Source organism: Nylanderia fulva, unplaced genomic scaffold, assembly GCF_048542155.1.
Source record: "Nylanderia fulva isolate GAGA-0341 unplaced genomic scaffold, ASM4854215v1 Scaffold6, whole genome shotgun sequence".
Classification (NCBI taxonomy): Eukaryota; Metazoa; Arthropoda; class Insecta; order Hymenoptera; family Formicidae; genus Nylanderia; species Nylanderia fulva.
In genome coordinates this window covers 992932-1019393 of record NW_028190698.1, presented here as the reverse complement: position 1 = coordinate 1019393, position 26462 = coordinate 992932, and the positions used below count along the sequence as shown (strand labels likewise).

Below are 26462 nucleotides of genomic sequence, written 5' to 3'. Positions count from 1 at the left end.
CACACGTACACACATACATTTGATTTTTTCAGTTTTTTCATTATTATACATCATATAACAGTTTACATTGTATACAAAGAGAAATAGAATATTGTCTTATCCTTTTTTTAGCATAAGGCCTATCTATTGTTTTGTAGTACAAGTCTAATAATTCGTATTTGTTATGAAGAATTAATTACAGCTAATATTTCTTGAATAACTATATGAATTAATCATTTAAAAATTAATTAATTTGAAGAATATGATTGTATATTTTCATTCTGTACATACTAGCCTAATCTGCACAGTTTATTTTGGGATTTGCTACATCTCGTCGTTTATTTAATCTTTTTCACATATGTAGCTTCAAGATCTTATATTACATATAAAAAGAACGGTCTAATATAATCAATTTTAGAATAAATTTAATATCATCAATGTTTCCTACTATATTAACATTTTTTTTAACATAATACTCCTTAGTTTTAATAAAATGTAAAGTTATTATACAGGATATACAATACTAACAAAGACTAATATATATTGTGTAGTTCAATATGTGAATGTTTCATAATGTGAGCATTTGTGCGCTAACTGTCATGTGAGTATGTCTCACAACTACAAAAGTATTAAATATTATTTTTTTACATAATCTATATATATATATGTATATATATATAAAATCAAATCTCATTTTTACGTTAACATGTTATTTAAAAAATATAGATTTTCGTATATATACTTTTAAAACTAAATATTATTAACACAGCATAAAGTATCATATGTTATATAATTTTTAAAACACAAGAGACATAGTTTGCTTAATGTGCTATATATTACGTTTTATTTGCAATTCGTTTTTCAGTCGATTTCAGTTACTTGAAATGATAAAAGTAACATTTCGCGCAACTGAAATAAAACATTACTTTAATTGCTATTTGCATTCCTTGTACATGCTTTCACTTGATTGGCTTGTTTCTGTGAATCGCTATCTTCATCGCTGCAATCCTCATCGTGCGTATGTGTGACATTACGCGGCGTTTCTGGTCTTGCATGTGGAATTTGATTATTGAAATGATCCACATACAAATTCTTCTTAAACACACAAACAGATACAGATTACATTTTGAAAATACATGATTAATCCTGCATCGATCAATTGATATCGACTATTTATCACGTTATAATGAGATGATATTTTAAATACTTACAGAAGAAGGTCGATTATGTTCTTCTTCTTCATCTGCCAATTTAAATGTTCTAGAACGACTTATCATTGGCGTTTCCATGACAAATCTCTGTTCGTGTGCTACTGTACTTTCATGCGGCATCTAAAAATATAATAACACAAAATTTATCATTGTTTCATACATTTTGGCATAAAAATCGTACATCCAAGTTTAGCTTACCAGCATAGCAGGTGCTCTGAACATATACGAAAAAGGATAATAAATCAGATTTAAGAAAGTCGCTGCGTACAGATCGGCGTATCTTACGACTTGACTGCTGAAAAACGTTTGTCTACTTCCACTACGAAACAAGGAACCCATCATGCCATAAGCCAAGTCCATTTTGTGCGTGACGTCTCTTATAGATGCGCGTAACTTGGAGATATCTGGCTTTTCCTTTGTACTACTGTCTAAATTTCTGAACAAAGTAATATGCGATGTTGATAAAAACACATACAAGTAGTTTATATTTCTTCTTATTCTGATATATAGGATAATATTTATGATCAATCGTGTCACTCACTTGTACATTTCTCCGAGCATAACGTCTAAACGTTGTAATTCGGCAAACAATTGACATTTGTCAGTCCAAACGTGTAGTTCTTGAACCAATTCAGGGACTATTAAAAACGTCCTCCAGCCTCTTATTTTTTTACTTTTTAAAATATCACCAAATATATGATCACCGACATATAACACGTCCTTTCCTTTTGCACCAATTAATTCTGTAAACACGTCGCAAGAGCCTCCCGAGTACACTTCACCTATTTTAAATCAAAACATGATTACATAATAACATATTTCTTTATAGTCACAAATAAAAAAATTTTTAAATTACGTTTATCAAAGTGTTTGATGCATCACCTGTGTGAAGTGGTCCTTTATGGGTACCAAGTTTTAAAGCACCTGTTCTCGTGTCCACTTGTCGTAAAATTGTTCCTTCTCCGAAGAACAATGGCTTTCTGGCATCTACCACAATTGTATCAAAATATGTCTTCCAATTTCTATGCGGTTCATCAGGCTAAAATGAGAAAAAATGTCAAAAATGCACTTTTATTTTTACACTTTATGAATAATACATATTTCGTCATAATAAAAAATGAATGAAAAAGTGTTTGTGTTGAAAAAATTTCTTTTATAATAAAAAGAGATTTTATATAAATGTATGCAGAGATCTTATTAAACATAGTTGTATTTACATATGTAACTATAAAGATTTAGTTTTATTAGCTGATGTGAATTTATTTAACCCTAGAATGACTTTACATATGTATATACACACAAGCATCGAGCATCGGTCTGCGCATAAATGAGCAAAATAGGAAGAGATACCAGGATCCAATGCTTTGGAGTCTGGTGACTGGTACCATTCATTGCAAGTATTAATATGTTAAATGAGCACTAAAGGGGGAGACTATGAGCAAAAGTCTGCTCGAAATAAATTTTCGTCCGATCCGATGCACGTTCTCTCGTAGTACAGAGTATAAATGTGTGTGTATATGTATATACATATAATAGATCAACGATACAAAAATTAAAAAAAAAATGGTGCGATAAAAATTCATTTTTATAATAGTTTTAAAAAGTTAAAACTGACTCGCGTATTTTTACCCACAGTATCGCGTTTCTGTCGTAAAATAAACTTTAGTGTCGCTCTAGGATTAATGTTATTGTATTATTCTTCAAATTATTAACTTTGAACCATACTTTGAAACGTACTTCATTAAATCGTATGAAACAATTTAAAAAATGTAATAAAATATAATGAGAAAACATACCCTTGCACCGTGTGGAAAATCGAACAAATAAGTCATAATTTTGTCCGTGAAAACATAATCACTGTTCGTTAATAAAAATACTTTCGCTCCGCTCTCTCGGATTCTCGTAAGGAACATGGGCAATCTCTCGTCTTTCTTTACATACTCGTCCAAATTCTCGATTGTCTTCGTTTTCAGATTACCGTGAAGATGTATCCAATCTACCGCGCTTCTGACATCCTGAAATATGCTTCTGAAGCTCATGGTGAGCTCACCTTCTTTCACTCCAGTTTTTTCTCGACTAAATTGCGGCGAGTTTGTGAAAAAGTCTATCAGACATGCTAGCAAATAGGTTTCCGGTAGATTGAACAATGTATTGAGCACATAAACTCTAGACTCATCTAATTGTAGGAATTTGTTTGGATAAAGTTCATAAACCTGAGAGCTAAAATAGAACAAAGAAAGCAGAAAGTGAGGAATAAAAAACACAAATTGTATTTAAAAAAAAGAGAGAAATGTAATATTTTTATCTCTTACTGTTTTAAAAACTCGAAACCATGAACACAAACTAAGATGTTTCCATAAGCATCCACTTTTAAGAGATTTCCATACAAGGAATCGAACCATAATCCACGAACAGGAAAACTAGGATCATATTCGAATGCCTTGATTTCTTGCGGATATCCCAAAGACACTAGACGATCCTTAAGAAGATTAAAACCCAATTGCTCGTACTGCGGTGACTTATACTCTAAAATATTCAACACAACATAGTTATTTATTTTAACATTTTTAATTTTTTTAAAAACATACATTTGTCAAAATAATTACCTGCCAATGTGTAATCCATGTCGAAGCCATAAAACTTAATGTTCTCCAAGTGAAGACTCCGATTGACGAAGATTCTGCAAACAAACAAAATTTGCCGATTGAAAAACGTTATAAATTAATTATGATTTACAGTGGTTATAATTTGCAGAGTGCGCGTGATTAATTTAATGTAATGAAGAAAAATTGGCGGGATCCATTGGCGACGATTGTTGCGACAGAGCGAAACACGATTTCCTCAAAATATTTCTGCTGATATATTGTAGAAATGATAACCTTCGTAATGTCGGAATCTTTCGTTATTCGCCTATGTTTTATATTGCTTCTCTGCTTGTACAAAACATTCATTTTCTTACGATGCTATTTCAAATGAAAGATTATATACATTAAATTTAAGTTGTGTAAATATAGACTAACGACATATTTGAGAATACTAAATAATTTATCTTTTTTTCTTCCAAAAATAAATTTGTAATCTTTATAATAAATTAATTATATATCAAAGAGCGTCATGTACTCCAAGATTAAGATGTCTCTTTTTCTTTCTTTGTGCACACACTTTTTATCTTTCTCTCTCTCTCTCTCTCTCTCTCTCTCTCTCTCTCTCTCTCTTTTCGTCTCTGTCAATACAATTTAATTCAATTTCCTTCTAACATAATAAGTAATAAATCGAGTCTTTAAATCGCGAAGAATTTATTTTAAACTAGTGCATTTTAATTTAATCTTTGATCTTTGAGTTTTTTATTTAATATTTCATTGTCCGCGTGATTAGGAAAAAATATGTCCAGCATAACTTTTGTTAAGCATTAGTATATTAAACTTTTCTTAAAGAAATCATCTATCCTCTGCAAAAAATCTTGCTTTAAAAATTCGCATGTAAAACTATAGTGATTTTTGTGTTGTCGACGTATAATACTGTAAATAATTTAATTAATTATCTTGAAACGTGTAAAGTGTGACAAAAATGTGCTGTTTATCTTGTTCGAGCATTTGGAAGTGATGCATTTTATCGATACACATACTGTCTGAATTTAACTTTCAAATATATCAAAATCTACAAGCAGAGATATTGGCGACGATATCTTTATAACATTGCTATCACAAATGTGTATAAAATTCTACATGAACAGTTTATTTCTCCATGTCATAACTTTGATTATAAATAATTGTCCGCGATTCCTCGAATTTCTCTTTTACCTTTAATCTTTACTGAATATACTTGAAAATTTTAATAGAAAATCAACAATACGAGTCGGACGCAATAGTGAAAGTGCAATGTATGCGAATGTACCGATTATTAAAAAGCCTAGATAATACAATAATTATAATAGAAATGTTTCGATTCTTATTTTAAATAATTATTAATTCAAAAATATGTAAAAATATAATTAAAAAGACATTAAAAAAGAGAAAGAGAGAAATCGCCAAAATGACTTATATATTAGTCAATTTTTTGCTTGATTTCGTAATAGTCGAATCTTTTTTGTTAATTATTTTTCATCGAAATTGCTATCAATTTTTAATTAATAAAGCAACTTACTCATTTTGCACGCAATGTCGCGGATTCACAAAATTCGCAGTTGGCGAGACATCATCGTTGATATCCTTCAGCCACATTTTTTCGCGGAATATCAACTAATCATCAGGTGTCCTATGATCGATTTTGCATTCTTGTTATCCAGCCACAACACAGAAATGCATTATACAATAAAAAAAAATCACTAAAGAGATCAATCAAACATTCAGAAGAAACTTGAAATTTTGTAACATATATATATGAGAAATGTAATACAACAAAAAGTTGATAAAACTACCGAATAGAAAAGGAAATATCGTACGATACTAGCTGATAAAATTACGTTATGCGCGTGAGAGAAACGGATACTTGAAAGAAGGATAGATATGTATATGTATATGCATATAAAAGAATTTTTTTTCACGATAAACTTTCTCGGAACGCGTTACGCAGATCATTCTCCGAATATCATTGAATGACACACTCACGTTCGATTGACAAAAGCTTTTCAAGCTACGATTTTATTATCACGATTTTAATGACAGTACGGTAAAAGTCGCACACATCCCAGAGAATGACAGCGTGCGTGTGTGAAAGGCAAGGCGCACTGCTTTGTCGGAAAAACGACGATGATGCTGCCCGCTCAATGACCACACGTCAACTGGTTCGTGGCGAGTCGTCGGAGTCGATTAATACGCAACGATGGGAGTTAATTCATCGTCTTCCGGACACAAACCTCCCCCAAATTTAACGCGCGATCGCGTGTTGCCCAAAGTTTTACCGAGGGCTAGATTAGGACGAAATATATGTCTGTGTTTCACTGGTTCACGTACATACATGGAATGCACTTCACCTCATAATTACGAATCGTATTAATCGTGCCTAAATGTTACCATAAATCCTCCCCTATCATCTTGTATATTTCACCCTTAATTAGCGTTAATTTTACTTTATTCTTATTATTGTGTTTTATCTTACATGGAGAGAATTTTCTTTTAAAATTAATAGGTATACATGTAGAGAGTAAATACTATATATACATTAGTCAAATTCATCAAACGTATTTTATATCTTATTGTGGTAGATATTAATATTTTTATTGTGGTAAATATTAATCAGAAAAAATCATAACATTTTTCCAATACCACATTGTCTCACGATTACCTGCATGATTTTCAAGGTAAATTCTAAGAGAAAATTCTCTCTGCGTATATAAATCAATATTTTGAATTTGTACAAATATTTTAATTTTTATAACAGTTAGGAACAGAACCTATTGAAGATTTTTTTAAATATTTATTATAAACCAGTCTTCTTATCTTAATGTATTTTTTTTTAATCTTGTATTATCATAAAATTTTGAGATTATTAATTTAATTCTTCTTTCTTCTTATTTTGTAAATGACACAATCAATAATAAATATATGAAATAATCTTTGCAAATTTGCAAAATTTCGATTGCTTTTTGTTACATTTTACCAGCTAAAATTAAAATATTATGCAACGATACCTAATTGTTTTGATGTCAGTTAAGTGTGTCACGCGTGTCTCTTTATCCGCGTTTTTCCTTTCTTTTTTTCCCTCCGATTAATGAGATATATAAGAGATTGGCTGTTCTTTTATCAAGACGGCATTTTGCGAATCTCGCAGGGAGCGATAACATTTAAAAACAGCGCACGCAAATCTATTCGAGTGAGTCAATATCACCTTGTGCTTGGTACACGTATCAAAAGTTGGCCCAGTCTAATATTAGATTTGCTGAAATCGTCGATTTCGATTTTACGTACAACCTATATATAGAACAAACTTAAAGTCCGATTATTAACTTGTTCAACAATAATTCGAATAAAACGAGTTCGCGTTCGAAAATTATATGTATTTGTGTGACTTTATTGGCAGCACTATCTAAATATATCTCATTCTATGAAATTTATGTCCACTTCTATTCCTTATCGTATTTATTTAATCGTATAGTTAAGTGATTATGTAGATTAAAGATATATATACACGCATAGTGTGTTATCTTGCAATAAATAATTGTATTTATTTAGTATTTATATATAGAATATCTTGTTATGTTAAAGGCGAGAACGTATAAAAGTAACGTATTATAAAATGTCATAGCATGTAGAAATGATGTCAACGTAACAAATATCTCTCTCGGATTTTTAAGGTACAACAAAATATAAATACACAATTTATATATATAATTTCGAAGAACACGGATACGAGAAAATATTTTTTCCCTTAATATTATTTTTTATAGGGTTATTAAAATTTCTTTTAACAGAGATACATTTCAATCGCTTGTACACTGCAACTGATATCGAGATAAATTCAACAATCGTGTATCATATATTCATCTATCTATATTATATATCTATCTATATACAGATATATATGTAGAGATATCGAGACACAGGTATATTCCATTGATAATCTCTCATTGAAGTACTTATTTAATTGTTCTTAGTACGACTTTTATTTCGTCCCAATAATATAGATTTTTAGTTAAATCGGTCGGATACTCTGCAAAAGAGGATGCACTCATATTGGAACGAAAGTCACAACCTGTGTATCGTACTTTCACTAATCATTTATTCACGGTGTGTCACACGGTACGGTTTACTCTGTATCGTCGTATTTTGACAATCATTTTCGAGCAATTTATTGCTTTATTCGATAATTAGCACAAATGTATAATGTTAAACCCAGAACATTCACTAATGAATGTCATTTAATCAAACTCTTAAACAAAAAGGTTTAAGTCGACTCAAACAAGATGACACGTGAAAAAAATGTATATGGAGTAACGTTGATCATTTTTTGTACGACGTGAATTAATTATGCATGCATATATTAATGTTGCTCTACAAATGCCTGTCAGTATAACTCGAAACAAGTTGTGCTCGTTGCATAAGTCTCGAGTCGTTTGTAAGTTGATTCAGTGACGGATAAAGATATAAGAAAAAGTATCTCTTTGGCAATAATGATCGAAATTTGCGATAAATAAATTTAAAAATATATATTTATTAAATATATATTTAAAATTTATATTTGAAATTAAATTAATATATATTTAAAATTAAAAAATACATATTAAATATATATTTAAAAAATCTATAAAAGAGAGATTAAATTTCTTCAAATATATGACATCATATATACAAAAAAGAGAAAATATGTACGTAATTTAAATTTAAAAAATGATTAAAAATTAAAATTTAAAAAAGGTAAGAAAATGATTGAAATTTAATCTATCTGCTGACAATGAGAATTAATATAAGCTGATCAAATTGTTAGAAGCAGTTTGCACATTATCTATTATTTTTTTTCTTTTTCAAAATGTGTCTGATAAGAGTTGCACAATTATAGAATTCTCAATCTCTCAGTCAGGGATTGTTCATATAATATTGTTTTACCTATGTTAATTCTTCAGAAAAAATCCTTCAATAAGAGAAACATTGCTTTATTATAGCGACAAATTCTTATGAGGCAACACGGTTGTTTGGTTACATTACAACGTCAGTTGTCGCTATCTACTTACCGAAAGAAATTTGTTTGCGCAATTCACGCTGGAAATTTTTCACCATTTTATCTCAATTAACTCATAAACGCGTCTTGACAGTTCTTGGTCCAACGGATTTACGATAAATACGCGATACAAAATGAGAAATACCGTTGATAATTTTTTTAAAAGCCAATCGTTACATTCAATGTCGTCAATTTCCTTGTTACATCATACATAAATATCAAAATCAAAATAAAATAAATATATCATAAATTTATCAAAAAGAGTTAATTTTGTTAATTTTAAGTACATTGTTGTATTTAGATGTAAATTCGTTTCTTTTAAACACTAATTTTAATATATTTTGTCAGAGACACGAGAAAAAGAAAGAGAGAATGATATAAACTAATATATTAATTTTTTCGTTTATAAAAACATATTTCTTTAAATATCCAATAAATGATTGGGCGATGATGCGGGCGAGAATTATGAGAATTATAAAAGCAAATGTCGAAAATGATTGCACGTAATGAAATAACTGTCGGTGACACAATGAAATTATACGAAAGATTGCCAAAGTATTGTCGGCATGTGTGTGTGTGTGTGTGTGTGTGTGTGTGTTGTGTGTGTTGTGGTGTGTTAGAAGACATCCCTTTATTATCTAATAATACTATTGAATGCTCGAAATTACGGCGATTAATCTATTCTCTCTAAATGCGATTTTAAATCATTTCCGGTACCACTATCTCTAAAAAGTATACAGTCAATTAAAATATTTATTTTACATCTTTCACTTGTTTGATTTTCAAAGGATTTATTAGATATTGTTATAAAAAACTTCTTGCATAAAAACTCTGTCAAAACGAATAAGTATATATATAATATATGCATTTAAGCGTATGAATAAAATGAATAACTTGTTAAAGATGAACTTTAAAATTAAGTTCCTTTTAAATTATGTAATCTTTCGTTGCTATGGCTGAATCGTGAATAAAAAGTGTCACTAATAAAATTTGTAAAGTTCGATATACTAATCTGAATGTCAAAGAAGCAACAACCAATCTCGAGATGTATATCTCATTGTTAACTTCTACTTTACACAAGAATTGAAAATTACTTAAATAAACACGCATTATTGAGAGATGTATTCTCGGAATATGTAAAGACCTATGTTTTTTAATGTAAAATTAATGTCGCAACATATCCTTCCTCGTGCGAAGAAATTTTAATTCTACACGGAGAGACTTTTCTGTTAGAATTTACGCTGAAAATCATGGAACAATATGGTAATAGAAGAATTTTATGAGAGTTTCTCTGATTAATTAATATTTACCACAATAAAAAATATTAATATGTTATTTTATATCTTATTGTAGTAGATATTAATATTTTTAATAAGAGAGAAACTCTTATAAAATTCTCCTGATATTATATTTATTATCCCATAATTACTATGATTTTCAGGATAAATTCTAATTGCAAAAGAAAATTCTCTCTGTGTGCTGGCAAGAAATGCATCGATATAACGCTAAGCTAGGTCTTATATCTTTGTGAGACGAGATTATAGAAAACTTCCGTGAGAGGCGTAGAGATAATTAAAACGAAAAGTCATTATTTTGTCAAGTTATGTTCAAGTTGAATCATTTCAATAGCATTAAAGGTAATTGTATCGCAATCACATTTTGCATAACACAGAGATAATTTTTTCTTAGAATTTACCTGGTAAATTCATAGTAATCGTATTTTATAAAAGTTTCCCTGATTAATATTTATTACAATAAGATAAAAAATATATGTTCGATTAATGTTACCATGTACATATTAATATTTTTTATTGTGATAAATATTAATGAAAATAACTCTTCTAAAATTCTTTCAATATCATGTATTATCCCACGATTATCCAAGATTTTCCGAATAAATTCTAAAGAGAAAATTCTGTTCGCGTAACAATAATGATATCTTGGACGAAATGCGAAGTAAAATGTGTTAAAATTAGGTTGAAAACTTCACGTTACTGACCCGGGGCCAAATTCTATAATTGGAATAAGGCGAAAGGTTTGCGCGAGGTGAACGTCGGTCTTATAAGTCTAATATATGTCCCGATTCTCTCGAGGCGGCTTTGTCGCATATTAATAAAACACCCACCACGGAAGTTGATCCGTTTCTGTCTGACTTAATGGAGAATCCTAGATTTACCTGTGGCCCAATTCGCGTTTATCAGTGCGGGCGCCATAAATGCCCTCGTTGTAGCTATCCAGATCTTGATCGCTTAGATCGTTCCTCGTCAGTCCTACGTTAAGGCCAAGCATGGTACGATGAATCGATTCCTCGGGAAATAGGTTCGTGTCATCCGGGAATCGCATTCTCGCTCCTACACCGTAAAATTCGAGAGTCGCCTTCGTTATATTTATCAACAAGTTCGCAATATCAAGTAGACCCATTATTCTCAATGCATCTGTCTCTCCTCGTAATAGTAATATGATAATGTATAATCAGGGTTGGGCAGATACTTCGAAATAAAATATTTAAATGCAAGATAGAATTTAAGATACTGTTGCACATATAGGTATTTAAATACTATTGAAATGCTTTGGTTTTTAAATATATTTAAATACTAATTATATATTTAAATACATTTAGAAATACTTTTAAATACAATTATTTTTTTAATTTTCTGATTATATACTATATACTTAATATTAAAGTAATTACAAAAAGATTATCTACTATTATTTTAAAAATTTCATTTTTTAAACTTTATAGAATAATAATAATTAAAATAAACATATGTAATAGCATATATTATATTCTATGTATAATAGCATATAGCATATACATATATATATGTAATTTAAATACACAAATATATTTAAATATAAGATACATTTAAATTAAATAATTAATTACAAAGTTCAAACATATCTGCTCAATCCTATGTATAATAATAAAAGATAAATATAATAATGAAAATACTATATCTTGATATAAGAAAAAAATACTATATCTTTGAGGGAAAAAAAGAACGTGAGATAAGTTAAAATCTACTTACTAGAATGCAATTACTTGGAATTAAATTCTATAATTGACATGAAGCGAAAAATTTGCGTTAGAGAGATAAATAAATTATTGTATCTCATACTTTTTCTTGGGATCCAAAACAAATTTTACAGATTACGGACTTATCATCCCATATTGCAATGAACGTTTCAATTCGCTTTCGAAGAAGCGCGATTGAAATAAAAATAATAATTTTGCATATCGATAAGTAGCAAGATATCTCTCTACACGCGGTTTATCTCTTTATAAGCGTTCTTCCTATCGCATGTAACGTGCTGTGTTTTTAAACGCAAACTCAAAGTCCGATTGCATCGCGATTTTAGTTAATTGCAAGAGACAGATTAGCGATACGAACTTAAATTTATTCTTCTTTTCTTTCTACCTCTATATGTCAGATCTACCAAATTATTGCATTGTCATAATTTTTAATGACTTATAAAATATATCGAATTTTTGTAAAAATCAACCTCTAGAGAAAAAATTCCTGTTGACATCAGTATCAATTTTCTAATTGGAATTGTCTCGATTGCGCATTACAATCGGATACGTTGATATTTTCCGATCACGTAAGGTTGCATTCGGACACAAACTCGATCGGAAAATATCGTCGTGTATATAATAATTAATGCAAACGTCTTCGTAATTGTATATTATATATACTATTGCTTGAAATTTAAATTATTTTACTTGCGACAAATCTTTTATGCCAAATTAACATTATATAGATGAAGATATATAGTTATGACTGTCGACAGAGAAATAACCAATTGTAGAATTAAAATTTAATTAACGCTAAAATATATAGCCGAGACACGCATGTAAATCTATAGTTATTGGCTAGAAAATAACAAAAATAGAATATTACGAGTTTAGACTAGGCATAAACTAGTTATCATTTATTGAAATCTGTTTGGCCTGATTAGTTTCTGGCCATTTTCTAATCAGAAAATGCTCTTTTTAACAACTTTAGTTAATAAAAAATAAAATTACGTACGTAAACTTAGAATCAAATAATCTATTCTTTGATCAGCAGAGTCATTTAAATAGAATTTTATTGAAACAGAATTTTTTATCGAATTATTGGACACAGTCGCTATTCAATAAATAAAAAAAAAGTAAAAAATATTTCTGAAATATCTCGTTTTTTATTTATTTATACCGCACGAAAGAAAATAAAAAAATGTATCACCGAATCACGCGAGTCTGTCGCAATATTTTATCTCACTTATCGCTTTCTAATATTAAAAATTTACGAAGATGTATTAAGAAGCAAGTGTAATTAGCGAATGAAAATTATTAATGTGGCCATTCTAAATTATCGTGCCATTTAATCTAAAACTCAAAAGATGCCTATAGAGAATTTTCTCTTAGAATTTACCCTGAAAGTCATGGTAATCATGGGACAATATGGCATTGAAAGAATTTTATGAGTTTCTCTGATTAATATTTACCACAATAAAAAAAATATTAATATATATTTTATTTTTTACAGTGTGATAGATATTAATATTTTTATAAGAGAGAAACTCTTATAAAATTCTTCCATATATTGTCCCCTAATTATAATTATGATTTTCAGGGTAAATTTTAAGAGAAAATTCTCCGTGTAAGAAAAGAAAAAATGCGACTTACATACATATATTACATATATATAACATATATTCGAAAAAGAAGATAAATTACCTATAGCGATGTCCGCTGGCGTGACAATCACACCGATGTTTTGTCGACTCATAGCGAAGTGACGTTGCAAATCGGTGATTTCCGAAAGCTCAAACGAGTGAAATGTATCACGAAAACAAATCGCCGATCCCGTACTTTTCTTAAATACTCTGATCCATACGAGTGGCAATGTTGTAATGACGGAACGAGACAACAACTTTAGCCGCGTCTTCGAATCTTTCTCTTATATTTTCTCTCTTTCTCTCTCTCTCTATCTATCTAAATATTTCTCTGCTTGACACAGCAAAGCGATAAGAACGCATCAGATCAGCCGCAGGGGTCATTTGCGTATATAATAACGATATGAAGAAAGATGGATAACTTCGACTCACGTGACACCCCCACGATTTTAATATACAGAAACACCAAGTCGAGACAAACTTTTTCAGAATCTGGAGAGATTATAGCGATAGTGAAATCAAAAATAGCTTTCCTCTAGTCAAAAATAGGTTTCCTGTAATTAACGTTACAAAGATGCGTTTATTTCGCTATCTTTAGCTTTAAAAAATATAGCTAATAAAAAAATATTTCAAAATTAGCTATGGATATAAAAGCGTTCAAATATGTACTCTAGAATGTATAAAATCTTGTGCCTTTGTGGACAAAGTGATAATTTTTAATATAATATTTGTGTCATCTGTGTTATTTTTAATTATACAAGAATTATTTTGAAATTCATTAATTTTTTTATAAATATTTTATTTAATTTTTTATCAAACAATTATTTTTTATTATTTTAAAACGGAGACTTTTAATTACACAATACAATTAATTCTTTTTCAATTTGAATTACACAGTACAATTAATTTTTTCTTCAAGGTTCGATATAAAAAAGATTGCATTTAAAAAATTATTTGTTTTTTAATTATTTAAAAAATGTATTTTTTCCCTATGTTTTCGTTCAAATAAATATTGTCGTTTTAGTTAAGATTTTCATCTTTCTTATAATGTTTGTGTATAAAATCTATATTTTACTGCGTGATATTAGAGTAAGAGGCGTAGAGTAAGATTTAAGAGGCGATGCGCCAAATATATTTTTACAATCCCGAAATATATCGCGGTCAAAGTGTATCGTTTAAACGAGTTATTTTCGTACGATACATATAAACGTTTACTTTTGAAAATGCGTGGGATTGGTATTTTTGACGCTATCGCAAATCTTGGAAACGAATGAATATTAATGTATATTTCAGAAGTTTATTTATCATAGTAATGAAGTAATGTAATCTACTCTTCTCTGGCATCTTCTCGACTATTAATCGAACTTTGACCGAAAATAATTTAAAATCTCATATTAACTGATACTACGTTTAAAAATGCATTAATTCATAATAAATTTTAATAAATTAATTAATCTTATTGGTAGTCGAGCAAATATAAAGCTTCTGAATTTACTTTATACAATCTCGATATTTAAAATATATTTTAATAATTTGTATTTTAATTTTCAAAAATGTATGAAAGAATTCACGTACATTTACGATATAAGATGTATATAAGATGTGAGTAAATATAAACGATTATATTTATAATTTACGAATATTTTTGAAAAATATTTCGTTATTCGAAAACAAAGTTCTTACTTCAAATATGTATATTCGTAATCGATTAAGCGTTGCAAATATATATATATGCATATTCTGTCCAACACACTGTCGCATCAAAAATCTATTAGAAATAAATTCAACATATATACATACATAATATGCTTTCACGTCTAAAGCATTCCTTGATCAAACGCATCTCATAAATTAAATAATTAATAAGAAAATTTAAAACTCTTGACCGGTTTCTGTTTACTGTCTCTCTGTCAACTTTTTAATTTTATGTAAAGCTTTTTATGCATATTAAACGCTATTAAAAATTAACAGGCACAACTTGTCTCTGCGCGAGTTATAATATACAAATATATGTATATTTCTAGGCATATATTTTTTTCAATATGTATGTATATAGATTTGAAATATTTAAAATAAATATCTCGATACTTTTATCCTAACATTTCCCGCTTTACGACATGAAGATAAAGATTATAGTATATTACATACATATGTATATACATATATATACATATATACAAATGTGAAAAAACACATGCACATACAAACCTTTGACTGGCTTGCCGATACCACTTTTTGTTACCACTTGGATCATTTTCCTGTTGTGGTGTATTAGGCCTGTTTTCTTGATCTCCATGCGAATTACAATTTTCAAGCTCCATCATTAACTGTAAAAAAAAAGTTTGCAATATCCAATTTATATAATTATTCGATAAAAAAATTTTTAAATATAATACAATACTATTTTTGGAGAAAATAAGAAATTAAAAAATTTAGCATAAATATTTAACATTAACGAAATTCTCCAAATAAATGACGATAATATAATAAAATGTATTTATAACTGATTTACAGATGCAGATTATTTGTGTCAAATTATTGAGAAATCTGCCGCGTTATCAGCATAATATGGTATAGTTTACGCAATCTATCAATAAACATGGCGCGTCTGCTTTGAATACTGCATTGTCATATATATATACGTGAATTAAATTTTTATAACGTAATGTACAAACAATGCTTTTGCATAAATATTTCTCGAAAAAATAATGAAACAAAAAAAAACTCAACAATATCAATTAATCTTTCCAGGAGGTTAGCAATAAAAAAATATAAAAATTATTCTCGCACGTCCCCTCTATAATAATAAAATATGAGAATAAAAATAATATACATATATAATTATATCAATTCTTTTGTGATGCATAATTAATGCAGATATACACAGCCCGTTGATGCCCGTATCATTTTCGTGACATTATCATTGTCCAAACACAAACATTAATCCGTCTTATTGTTAACTTGTTATTAATGTTATTTTACGCGTGAAAGAACGGTCAACAATTCGTTCGTGCTCATATGGTGTAATAATCGTCAACATGATATGTACGTACACACATTGCGCGAAAATGAAGCATCTCAACTTCCATTCTCATGGATATTACCTTTCCGCAAAGTGTCTTTTATCGCACACTTTTATGACGAGCGTCATAAAAATTGATGACTCCGAAAACCGCTCGACCGACACTGCGATCTGTCATCTGAAAATTTGACAGATTGTTGCACTCTCACCGCCGCCTCACGCGATGCAGATTCACTGCGTACTGAGGTCAATTCACCGAACTAGGCTATATTCGGCCGCAGGTCTGCCAATCGATCGCAGTAGATCAAAAATCCCTAAACCCTGTCAGTTCGGATTCAGATGGGAAAACACGGTACAATAGGAAAAATATTAAATATTAAATATATTAAATATTAAATATGTTAAAAATAAATATATTAAATATTAAATATATTAAATATTAAATATTAAACAGGAGAGAGAGAAACTCTCTTCTGTTTTATTTAATATTTTTTCTATTGTGCGCAGGGCCTAATTGTGATAATATCGTAAAAAAAAAATAAGAGAATTAATAATTTATGAGTTAATTTATGATGTAACTTTGCGATTACAGTCTGTTCGTAAATGCATCCTAAGAGCGCGCGCTGGTGAAAGCAGGCGAAAGTATCGAATTTTGATTGGCAAATCGGAGCAAAGAACTCTTTCTCTCGATTAGTTTATATATCGATCTATTCGAAACTTTTCTAGCGCCAAACGGAACACACTTTATATTCACGCGTATACATATATGCATAACTGTTAATAATTATTAATATGGAGAAAAATATAGCTTGACAAAGACAAATATCTATATAATACTCTAGAAAATTATTTATCAAAATTGATCGACGGTATTTATCTCACATATTCTTGTATATCGTTACAATTAAATTTCAATTATATCGTATCGTAAAAAAATGATTTCTCCTTCTATATATATATATATATGTATTCTTGAAAAAAAAAAAGAATTTTTAAAAATACACACAAATACAAAGTCACTTCTAAAAATAATTGAGGGAATTTGGCAATTGTACGACCATATGAAAGCAGATAGAAAAAATAAAGGTTAGAGAGAAAGAGAGGGGGTCGAAAATCGCTTCGACTCGAACTATTCGAGGCTCGAAACTCGAAGTACAAATAAAATGGAACGCATGCGAGACGGATGACAGATAAAAGATGTAAAGTTGATAAAGCGCGATGAATATGATTTACAACATATCCTGGAATATAATCTAAATATATATATGTATATATATATATATAATAATAATAATAATAATATGCACCTGTCGGATAGTCGGATAGTCGCGAATAAGACGAGCCGATCTAAGATCATCGACGACGGCGGCGTCGTCGTCGGCGGACGAGGTCATCCTAAGCGCTGAGCCGTGGATCCGTTGTCGGCCGACGTTGTCCGACGACGACGACGAAATCCACGGACCAGCAGGAATAAGAGGAGAAGGAGGTAAAAGCCTGTGCTTGGCGATTCTCGCGAGCCTCCAAAACGCGTACCTCATCCTCGTGGTCCTCGTGCACCTCGTACTCGTCGGGAGACATACGACGACGGAGCGGACGTGTCCGCGCCACCGACGATTACGTCGCGCTCGCTCATCGCTTATTGCGTAAAATTAATCCGATTTAGTCCGTGACCTCGCGGAGCGAGAGATGCGACGTAACCTACAAATCAAAGCAAAGTACGTATGCGAGTTGATACGCGGGATTCCCCCTCCACCTGTCATCCGTCGTCTGCTGCAAACTTCAAGTCGAACCGCTCGCGACTCGAGCGTCATCGAGAGAGAGAGGAGAAACTCCGACGCGTGCATAATCATAATCGCTCCTTTGATTTATGTTCGTTGATCGAGGAACGACGAACGGAGAAACGGAGTAAATTCTGACGGGCTCGAAGCGATAGATTCGAATAGGAGGAAATAGAGGAATGCGACGCTCTCTCGCATCTGTCATCTCGCGTCGTGTCGCGTCGTGTCGTGTCGTGTCGCGTCGCATCGTGTCGCGTCGCGTCGCGTCGCGGTGAGGCCCAACCCACTTTTTGATTTGTGCGCCGTTCGGCTCGGCTCGGCTCGCTCGGAGTAAGTCACCGAAAGCGTGAGGTCTCGCGTCGCGGGTGAGGTGAGGTGAAACGAAGCGAAGTGAATATGTATCCGCGGTGATACTCGGGGCTTGTTTCTCCAGCGAGTGCATTCGCGGAAGCAGTGAGCGGTTCATCGGGTACATCGCGCGCGCGCGCGCGCGTGTCGCCTCGTCCACTGCGTCGAGAGAGAACGACGGAATATCTATATGTCACCTCTATATCTTCGCCCACGACGATCCAATGAACTTGGCGCGTCGACATAACCTTTAAGCCGCGGAGCGACCCCGTCCGCGTTCGTTTCCTACCGATTTTCTCGCGCGTTTCGCACCCTCGTCGCGGGAGAGACATTTGACGTTTGACGTTTGACGTTTCTCGGCGTTCCTCCACCGCGGCCTTTTTAATCCACGACGAGAGCAATTTCGCTTTTGCGCGACGGTTCGGCGATACGTCACAAGTGTCACGGCTCTCGTCCGCCGTTTTCATATCCCGATATCGCCAATTATTCATTTGTACATCGGCCTGTTGTTTTTATTCTCGTTAGTATTATTACATATACATGCACTACGTGTTTGTTGTATTGTACTTGACAATGTTCAGTTTGATTCTGTTCTGTATACTTTTGTTTTCGCGAGACGTTATATCGAGAATACAGTCCGTTTTGTATCTTTGAGTTTTACTTGAGACGTATTAATAAATTTTTTTCTTCACGCAACAAATTTGTGTTTTTATTTCGTCAAATTTTACACTCTTATACGCGTGTCACCCTCCATTTTTCCTTACATATCAATCTTGCACAGATGTATTTGTAAGTATACATTTACCAAAAAATCTTACACTGTATCATCTACTTTGTTGTCATTTTTGCTGAAATCATCTGTTTATTATCAACGTGTGTCAAATTTTCATCTCATATCAAACATTTAATTTTGTAATGTTTTAAAATTGTTAGAAAACATCTAATCAGAGATATTTCTTACCATTAAACCTGCGAAACGCGGATGAGAATCAAGTTTTTATTATTACTTAAAAGTAATATAATACATGGTACGGTAGAACTTTTGTATTTACAATTCTCTGATTTTCTATCGCTTATCACTTTTCTATTCGCACTGCTTTTCACTCTTGTGCTTCTTCACAATTGCGTGACCATGTATGTCTATTATATACCTTTTTTCTTTTCGTCATCTCATTTTATTTATAGTCGTGAAATGTGAAGTAATGCGCAAGAGAAGAAGTGATAAACAAAGAGTGTAAAGTAAACAATAGGGAATCAGAGAAAACTAATACAAAGAACGTTACTGTAATCATTATCCATCATTATCTACTAATCCAAGAGCGATGGTGTACTAAGACATCGAAACATCAATTTGTGGAGGACTAAATAATTGAAAGAATTCTTCAAGAAAATGAATAATCAAGCATTCAGTTTGGCGGAGAGGCTCATACCTTCGACTTATGTACAACAAGGTTTAAACGCTAAAAAATCTCGCGAAAACCTTATACGGCATTTTATCGAACATGTAAGTCATAATAATTATATTTATAACAAATATAATACACAGCTTTATTTCATGACATAATCTTACTTTTTTATCCAACAGCGAAAATGGCCAGAGGAGGGTTGGGACGATGCGACGATAGAAGCGTTTCTATCGGATCTGGCGCAAATGGATAGCAATAATTTCCCCTCAAATTGTAGCGTTGGTGAGCGCGAAGCAAGAATTGTATCAAACATTGTCGCGAGACGACACTTTCGTATGGGACATGGCATAGGGAGATCCGGTGATTTAGAAGAAGTACAACCCAAAGCTGCTGGTAGCAGTTTAATGTATAAATTAACAAATTCTTTAGTGCTTGAAGTTATACGATATATGGGTAAGCAAAATACATACATAGAAATGTACACAAGGTTTAACACAAAGGATTTTTCAGACAATGTTTAACAATTTCATAGAAATATATAATATTTTCTATAATTTAAAGCATTAAGTTTTTATTTTGATGGAAAAGTTTGTTTTTGATTTTTTCTTTATAGATTTGTAATTATTTTTTGGAGCTATTCTCGCTCCTTTTTTTGTCCTTTTTATTTTATTGATTTTATTATTAAAAATTATATACATTTGAAAAAGAAAAGACAAATTTTTTATTATTTATAATTAAGTAAATATTCATATCTAGCAAAAATATATCTTTTGATTACAGGAGTAAAGAGTATAGCAGGCTGCTTTCTATCTCCAATGGCTACAGGAATGAGCCTAGTTTTATGTATGCTAACGCTTAAACAAGACAGACCACGAGCGAAATACGTTTTATGGCCTAGAATTGATCAAAAATCTAGCTTTAAATCTATAATCACAGCTGGCTTAGAACCTATCGTTATTGAAATGCAAATAATAGGAGATGAATTGAAAACCGACTTGCAAAGACTCGAGGCTCAAATGTCGGCATTAGGCGAAAGTGTCGCTTGTGTACTTACAACAACCAGTTGCTTTGCACCAAGAGCGTGCGACTCTGTGGATGCTATCGCAGCCCTCTGCAGTCAATATAATATACCGCATTTGGTAAATAATGCATACGGGTAAGTAACAAGATGTATGATTTTTTAAAATCTGTATTCTAAATTGATATCTTGATACTAAAGCAATCAAAATGTTACTTTTTAATTCGGAATACTTTCACTCCGAAACTAATAAATTTTTTATTCGACAGACTGCCACTGATTATTTTAGTGTCAAGATATTAAATAGAATAATTAGATTAAAAGTTATTTCACTAAATATATTGCACTATACTCCTAAAAGCTTGCAGAGTACAAGATGCATGCATCTCATTCAAGAAGCATCGAGAAAGGGTCGTGTAGATGCCTTTGTTCAAAGTACGGACAAGAATTTTCTAGTTCCAGTGGGTGGTGCTATCATAGGCTCCTTCGATAAGAATCTCTTGGATCGCATATCGAAAATGTATCCGGGACGTGCGAGTGCGAGTTCTGTTATGGACGTAATGATAACACTGTTAAGTCTTGGAATGGCAGGGTACAAACAATTGATTGCTCAACGTAAGGAAATGTATTCTTATCTGAAAGAGGAATTGGGAAAATTAGCAACGAGGCACGGAGAAAGGCTGTTGGATACTAAGGGCAATCCGATATCCATGGCTATGACTCTTCAATGTCTAAGTCATCAGCATGACAACAAGCAAGTTACTATGCTAGGATCGATGCTATTTCTGCGTAATGTTAGTGGTACTAGAGCAATAACAACAACAGATTCTAAGCACATTGTTTCGCATAAATTTGAAGGTATATAAATTTATATTACATTTTTAAAATATTTTAAAGTTATTAAGACATACAGTATATAATTTTTTCATATACAAACATATACATAAGGAATAAATAATGATGTATATTTTAATTAATTGACTTTGTGCATTTTATCTTTGTTGAAGATAATTTCAATTTCATAACATGTACTCGTTCCAATTGTTAACACAGGCTGGGGCGCACACAACAGCAATTACAGAGTTCCATATCTAACTGCTGCAGCAGCATTAGGTATGAAGAGATCCGATGTGGATGCATTTATACAAAGATTGGATAAAGCTTTAACAAAAGTAAGGAGGCGTTCAGCGCCAGTAACGCCCACCGCCTCACTCGCCGGTTCCAGCATCAACGGAGACGCGGCTGGCACGGGTGGACCAGGAGAGTCTAGCACAGCTTCAACCAGCCGTGCAAGTAGTAAAGATAGTTTGAGAAAATGAACCGTAATCAACGCAACTGGCCAGTCTAATCAGCATATTAATATCAATTTGTAAGTAGTTTATCACTTACAAATTGGTATCCGTAGCATGTTTCTGAGAAATGTAATTTGGCACAATCATTCGTTTCTATATCGATCACGTGTTCATATACTGACAAAAATATAAAATCTGAACCACCACCAAAAATCTGAAGGGATTTTTGAAATTCACAAATTGTAATAGAAACATTTCTTAAGAGATTTAAGGGAAAACATGTAAAGACTTTTTTCTGACATGGTAATGAAACAATATTAATTACCAAGTTAAGTGAAACAGTGATTTACATCCATTTTCACAGATACATGCTAGATACAAATATGCTGATTTGCCTGACCATTTGCGTTGAGATATTGTCAATTTAAACCATACACCAGAAAAAGGTGAGTCATTTCAAATATTAAAGACATCATCAAGGTATTTGAGAAAAATAAAAAAGAGAAAGCACACGAAGCATATTAGGATTCTTATGGCTCTATTTCACAAGAGATTTAAATGAAGTTAAGCGCTGGCCGCCGATTTAATAAAGTTAAATGTGTTCTTTGTTGAGATGTATATGCTATTTATTTATTAAAAGATAACACACGCAAATGAGAATATAGAAAATGCTGAATTCTTATTTTATTTTCTTTCACGTTTTTGCGCTTTTTGATATAGTTTGATATAAAGGTATAAGATAGAAAGAAAGAGAAAAATGTATTAAAATAAATTATATTCTTGCGTGCTTCATAATTTTTTTTTTCAAGGAGCAACTATAAAACTTGCAATTCTATCAATACATGTAGCAAGATTAATTATTCGCTAATCGTTTATATTTGTCGTAATATTATATCCTTTTGATTTTTTCAAAGCAATTCTTTTATTCATATATGCTTAATGAAATTGATTTTTTATTAATTAATTGGTATTCATTTTTTGTATGATATATAATTTATTATGTTTAAATGCAGAGATTTTGCATATAAAATCAATCTTTTTCCTTCTTATTTAAACGTTAAAGAACATATTTGTGTTTATAACGTTAATAAAAAAACATATTATCTGTGAAAAAGAAAACTGTAGCGAAATATTTATGTGAAAATAATACACTATTATATAAGAAAGAGAGAGGAGGGAGAAGAAAGAGAAAAAATGGGAAGGGGAGAGGAATAGAATGACAAAATTTAGAAATGCATAGTAAACACAATAACACAATATGATATACGAAAATGTTGCATCGGATTTGCAGAAACTGTAATATCTTCGTATATATAGATATTGTATGTTGGTTGTTCTAAAAAGATAAAAAGTTGGGACATAATATTGTATTACTGTTTTGTTTTCAATACAAATAGTGTTATTTTTAATTGTACTGTTGTGTAATAAATAGAGTATATCTGAGCTAGGAGTATGTTATGTGAATATAAATATTGTTTGAAATATTTAACACAATTTATAAGCGCAAATTGATAACATTAATACACCCCAATTAATTTACACACATATATTTATATATACAAAAAAGATAATTCATATTTGCACAATTTATTGCATATAAAAGATAGTTTATTTAAAGTTTTATGCAGTTTAGAAAATCATATATCAGAGTTGTGTGTATTTATGAATATTTAATGAAGAGATGAAGAAAGAGAAAAAAGAAATTGATAGCGGGATTTTATATACACGCATACACATAATCCCCCTATCAATATCACATTAATATTGTTAAAATTTTATCTAGCATATATATAATTTATGTGCCTAACACACCTTCTTTCTTAGATTAGAGACATATATTGATTAATTGTATTATATGATTAAAATTTTTGTAGAGTATATTTTACGTTTAACAGTATAAAATTATTAGAGTATCTGATTGATGATATATCGATAATAGTGCACGATTCTAAATTGTCAAAATTTTCGAAATATATTATCATAATGAGCAAGAAGAAGCAGTGATACACACACAGATTAGCATTTAATTAAATGCTTAGTTGTGATAGCTTATTAGAATGACAAATATTAATCGAGATTTTGTGCGATAAGCTCCTAGTAATAATTATCATTATTCGATACATTATCCTATTACTAATTATAGATTCATATTCTTAAATTATTACAGTTACTATGTGTCCTTTTTAAAAAAACACTTCTTTAGTATATATGTAAGTACACTTTTCTTTTTTTAAATTTGTTGACAATTTACAGTGTTCTATAAAATTCTTATCTATAACTCTTTCCTTTTATTCGTGGATTGTGTTTGACAATTTTTAGAACCTTTGATTTTTCAAAATCGGTCAGAGAATCTATATGTTAAATATCATCCAATATGTTGCACATTCCAGCTTTAAATTAAATATTTCTTTTCAATTATTCGTTTTTATCTTACAAGAATGAATATTATATATACAAAAGAAATCTAAGATGTAGTAAAAGAAATTGCAAGATTACTGTTATAAGATGATCGGATATATAATGCTATAATAGGAAATATGTACATTGTGTGACGTTATATTATTTAATAAAGAAGAATATATGTATATAAACATATATATATAATATACATGAATATAGAGCAATCTTTATATAAATCATAAAGAGCATCATATCTTGATGCATTCGAGAGCTCAATTGCAAAAATTATTAATTAATTTATATAATTTACATTAATTTATATATATATATATATATATAATTTTACGTTTAAAAAATTTCTTATTTTATATATCACAAGATATTGGATTTTCTTGAAGAACAATAAGCAAATCATCCTATATGCATGTACATGTCTATACATGTATATATACATATGCATATATGTAATGATAGTAGATATTCTATAGAAACAAACATATGATCTTATAACTCGTACTCGTAATATTCCTATGTAAATAAAGAAATCTATCATATATGATTCATTTCCATTTTTCCACAGTTTGGTTTTGATGAACAGCTTATTTTTATATACATCATTAAGCCTTTCACCCAAACAACGACATGCGGATCTAATTTTCCTTCCTATGTTCGCGTCTGACACTTGGACATTTTCACTACAATTATTGTCTTTTATAATGATAAATAATATTCTAACAAATAGACAGCGAATGTGTTGATTCAAAGCGCACCTATACATGTTCTCATAAGAATATATAATAATGTATTTACGTAAGGGATAATATAAAAATATATGCCAACACCGATTCTTATGATATATATATTATTAATTTAGCATGTTGGTATGTATTGTGTGTGTGCAGCATAACTAAGGCTTATCGAATAAATAAATATAAATAATTATACACATACAAATACACACATATATGCAATCAAGATATTAACATACAGCTGTGTTTTGAGAAAGAAACATTTGGGTTTTTAATATAAAACACATCTAAAAAACACACTTTTTGCTGACATTGTATATACGCGGTTGTTTTAACAACAAAATTTTTCATGACTCATTTAAAATATGTAAAAGTTTCACAAGCACATATATATATATATATAATTAAGCTATAAAGACACTATATATATAGGCATTGGTATATATTGCCTATTTGCCTATATATATTGCATATGCTATCATATACAATAATATAGTATCTTTTTGAGAAAAAGATGAGATGAGAGAGAAAGAAAGAGATTACAGATAGTTATTATTTATAAGACAAATGTTTGGCATTCAAATATTTATGTAGAAACTAAGTGAAAAAAAATGAAAAAAGAAAAAAGATATACAGAACTATATATATAGTTATGGAAAAATGAAGGAAATTAATTGGCTATAAATCTTAAATATGAATGAAAGGCAAAATCTCTTAAATTTTTTATGCTTTTAGAAATTTCATTCTGATATTTTTTATTTGACAATTTAAAGATGAGAGATGGTACGTGACAAGCGCGCTGAATATTAATCAAACAATAGAATATGTAAGCAGCATAACGTACGAACTCTTCCCTAAAATATGTGATTACCGTGTAATAGTTAACGCTTTATTTGTATAATATATACAATTCTATTGGATAAATAAATATAAAAACTGTTAAGTAA

General features: G+C 30.5%; 2 protein-coding genes across 20 annotated transcripts; one reads left to right on the top strand and one right to left on the bottom strand.

Moving 5' to 3' along the window:
- Positions 1-18: 18 nt before the first annotated feature.
- Positions 19-18116, bottom strand: Nt5b (5' nucleotidase B). 10 transcript variants are annotated; one of them, XM_085487768.1, is made up of 11 exons: positions 17832-17897; positions 15711-15829; positions 11020-11194; positions 3797-3870; positions 3503-3716; positions 2987-3410; positions 2073-2229; positions 1732-1972; positions 1389-1626; positions 1191-1310; positions 19-1074 (listed from the first exon to the last, which is right to left on the bottom strand). In XM_085487768.1, exons 2-11 carry the CDS (start codon positions 15796-15798, stop codon positions 907-909), a joined length of 1899 nt encoding a protein of 632 aa, XP_085343894.1. In that variant the 5' UTR covers positions 15799-15829; positions 17832-17897; the 3' UTR covers positions 19-906. The 10 variants fall into 10 exon arrangements, with proteins under 10 accessions (XP_085343894.1, XP_085343892.1, XP_085343893.1 ...); XM_085487766.1 differs by lacking the exon at positions 17832-17897 and adding an exon at positions 16607-16791; XM_085487767.1 differs by lacking the exon at positions 17832-17897 and adding an exon at positions 16556-16621.
- Positions 17831-26462, top strand: SecS (Sec synthetase). Of its 10 annotated transcripts, XM_029313896.2 has the most exons (7): positions 17831-19439; positions 19584-19678; positions 19969-20154; positions 20236-20509; positions 20837-21212; positions 21436-21932; positions 22128-26462. In XM_029313896.2, exons 3-7 carry the CDS (start codon positions 20041-20043, stop codon positions 22391-22393), a joined length of 1527 nt encoding a protein of 508 aa, XP_029169729.2. In that variant the 5' UTR covers positions 17831-19439; positions 19584-19678; positions 19969-20040; the 3' UTR covers positions 22394-26462. The 10 variants fall into 10 exon arrangements, with proteins under 10 accessions (XP_029169729.2, XP_029169767.2, XP_029169745.2 ...); XM_029313934.2 differs by lacking the exon at positions 19584-19678 and having other exon boundaries at positions 17831-18010; XM_029313912.2 differs by lacking the exon at positions 19584-19678 and having other exon boundaries at positions 17831-18010; positions 19836-20154.

Bases quoted from the DNA above. Each gene is read 5' to 3' on its own strand.
- Nt5b (XM_029313801.2), bottom strand. From the start codon at position 18,062: ATGAGGTACGCGTTTTGGAGGCTCGCGAGAATCGCCAAGCACAGGCTT. The intron at 3,717-3,796 runs GTAATTATTTTG...TGAATATTTTAG, and splicing joins CATGGATTACACATTGGCAG to AGTATAAGTCACCGCAGTAC. The intron at 1,075-1,190 runs GTAAGTATTTAA...TGTGTGTTTAAG, and splicing joins AACATAATCGACCTTCTTCT to AAGAATTTGTATGTGGATCA.
- SecS (XM_029313934.2), top strand. From the start codon at position 20,041: ATGAATAATCAAGCATTCAGTTTGGCGGAGAGGCTCATACCTTCGACT. The intron at 21,213-21,435 runs GTAAGTAACAAG...TACTCCTAAAAG, and splicing joins TTGGTAAATAATGCATACGG to CTTGCAGAGTACAAGATGCA. The intron at 21,933-22,127 runs GTATATAAATTT...TTGTTAACACAG, and splicing joins TGTTTCGCATAAATTTGAAG to GCTGGGGCGCACACAACAGC.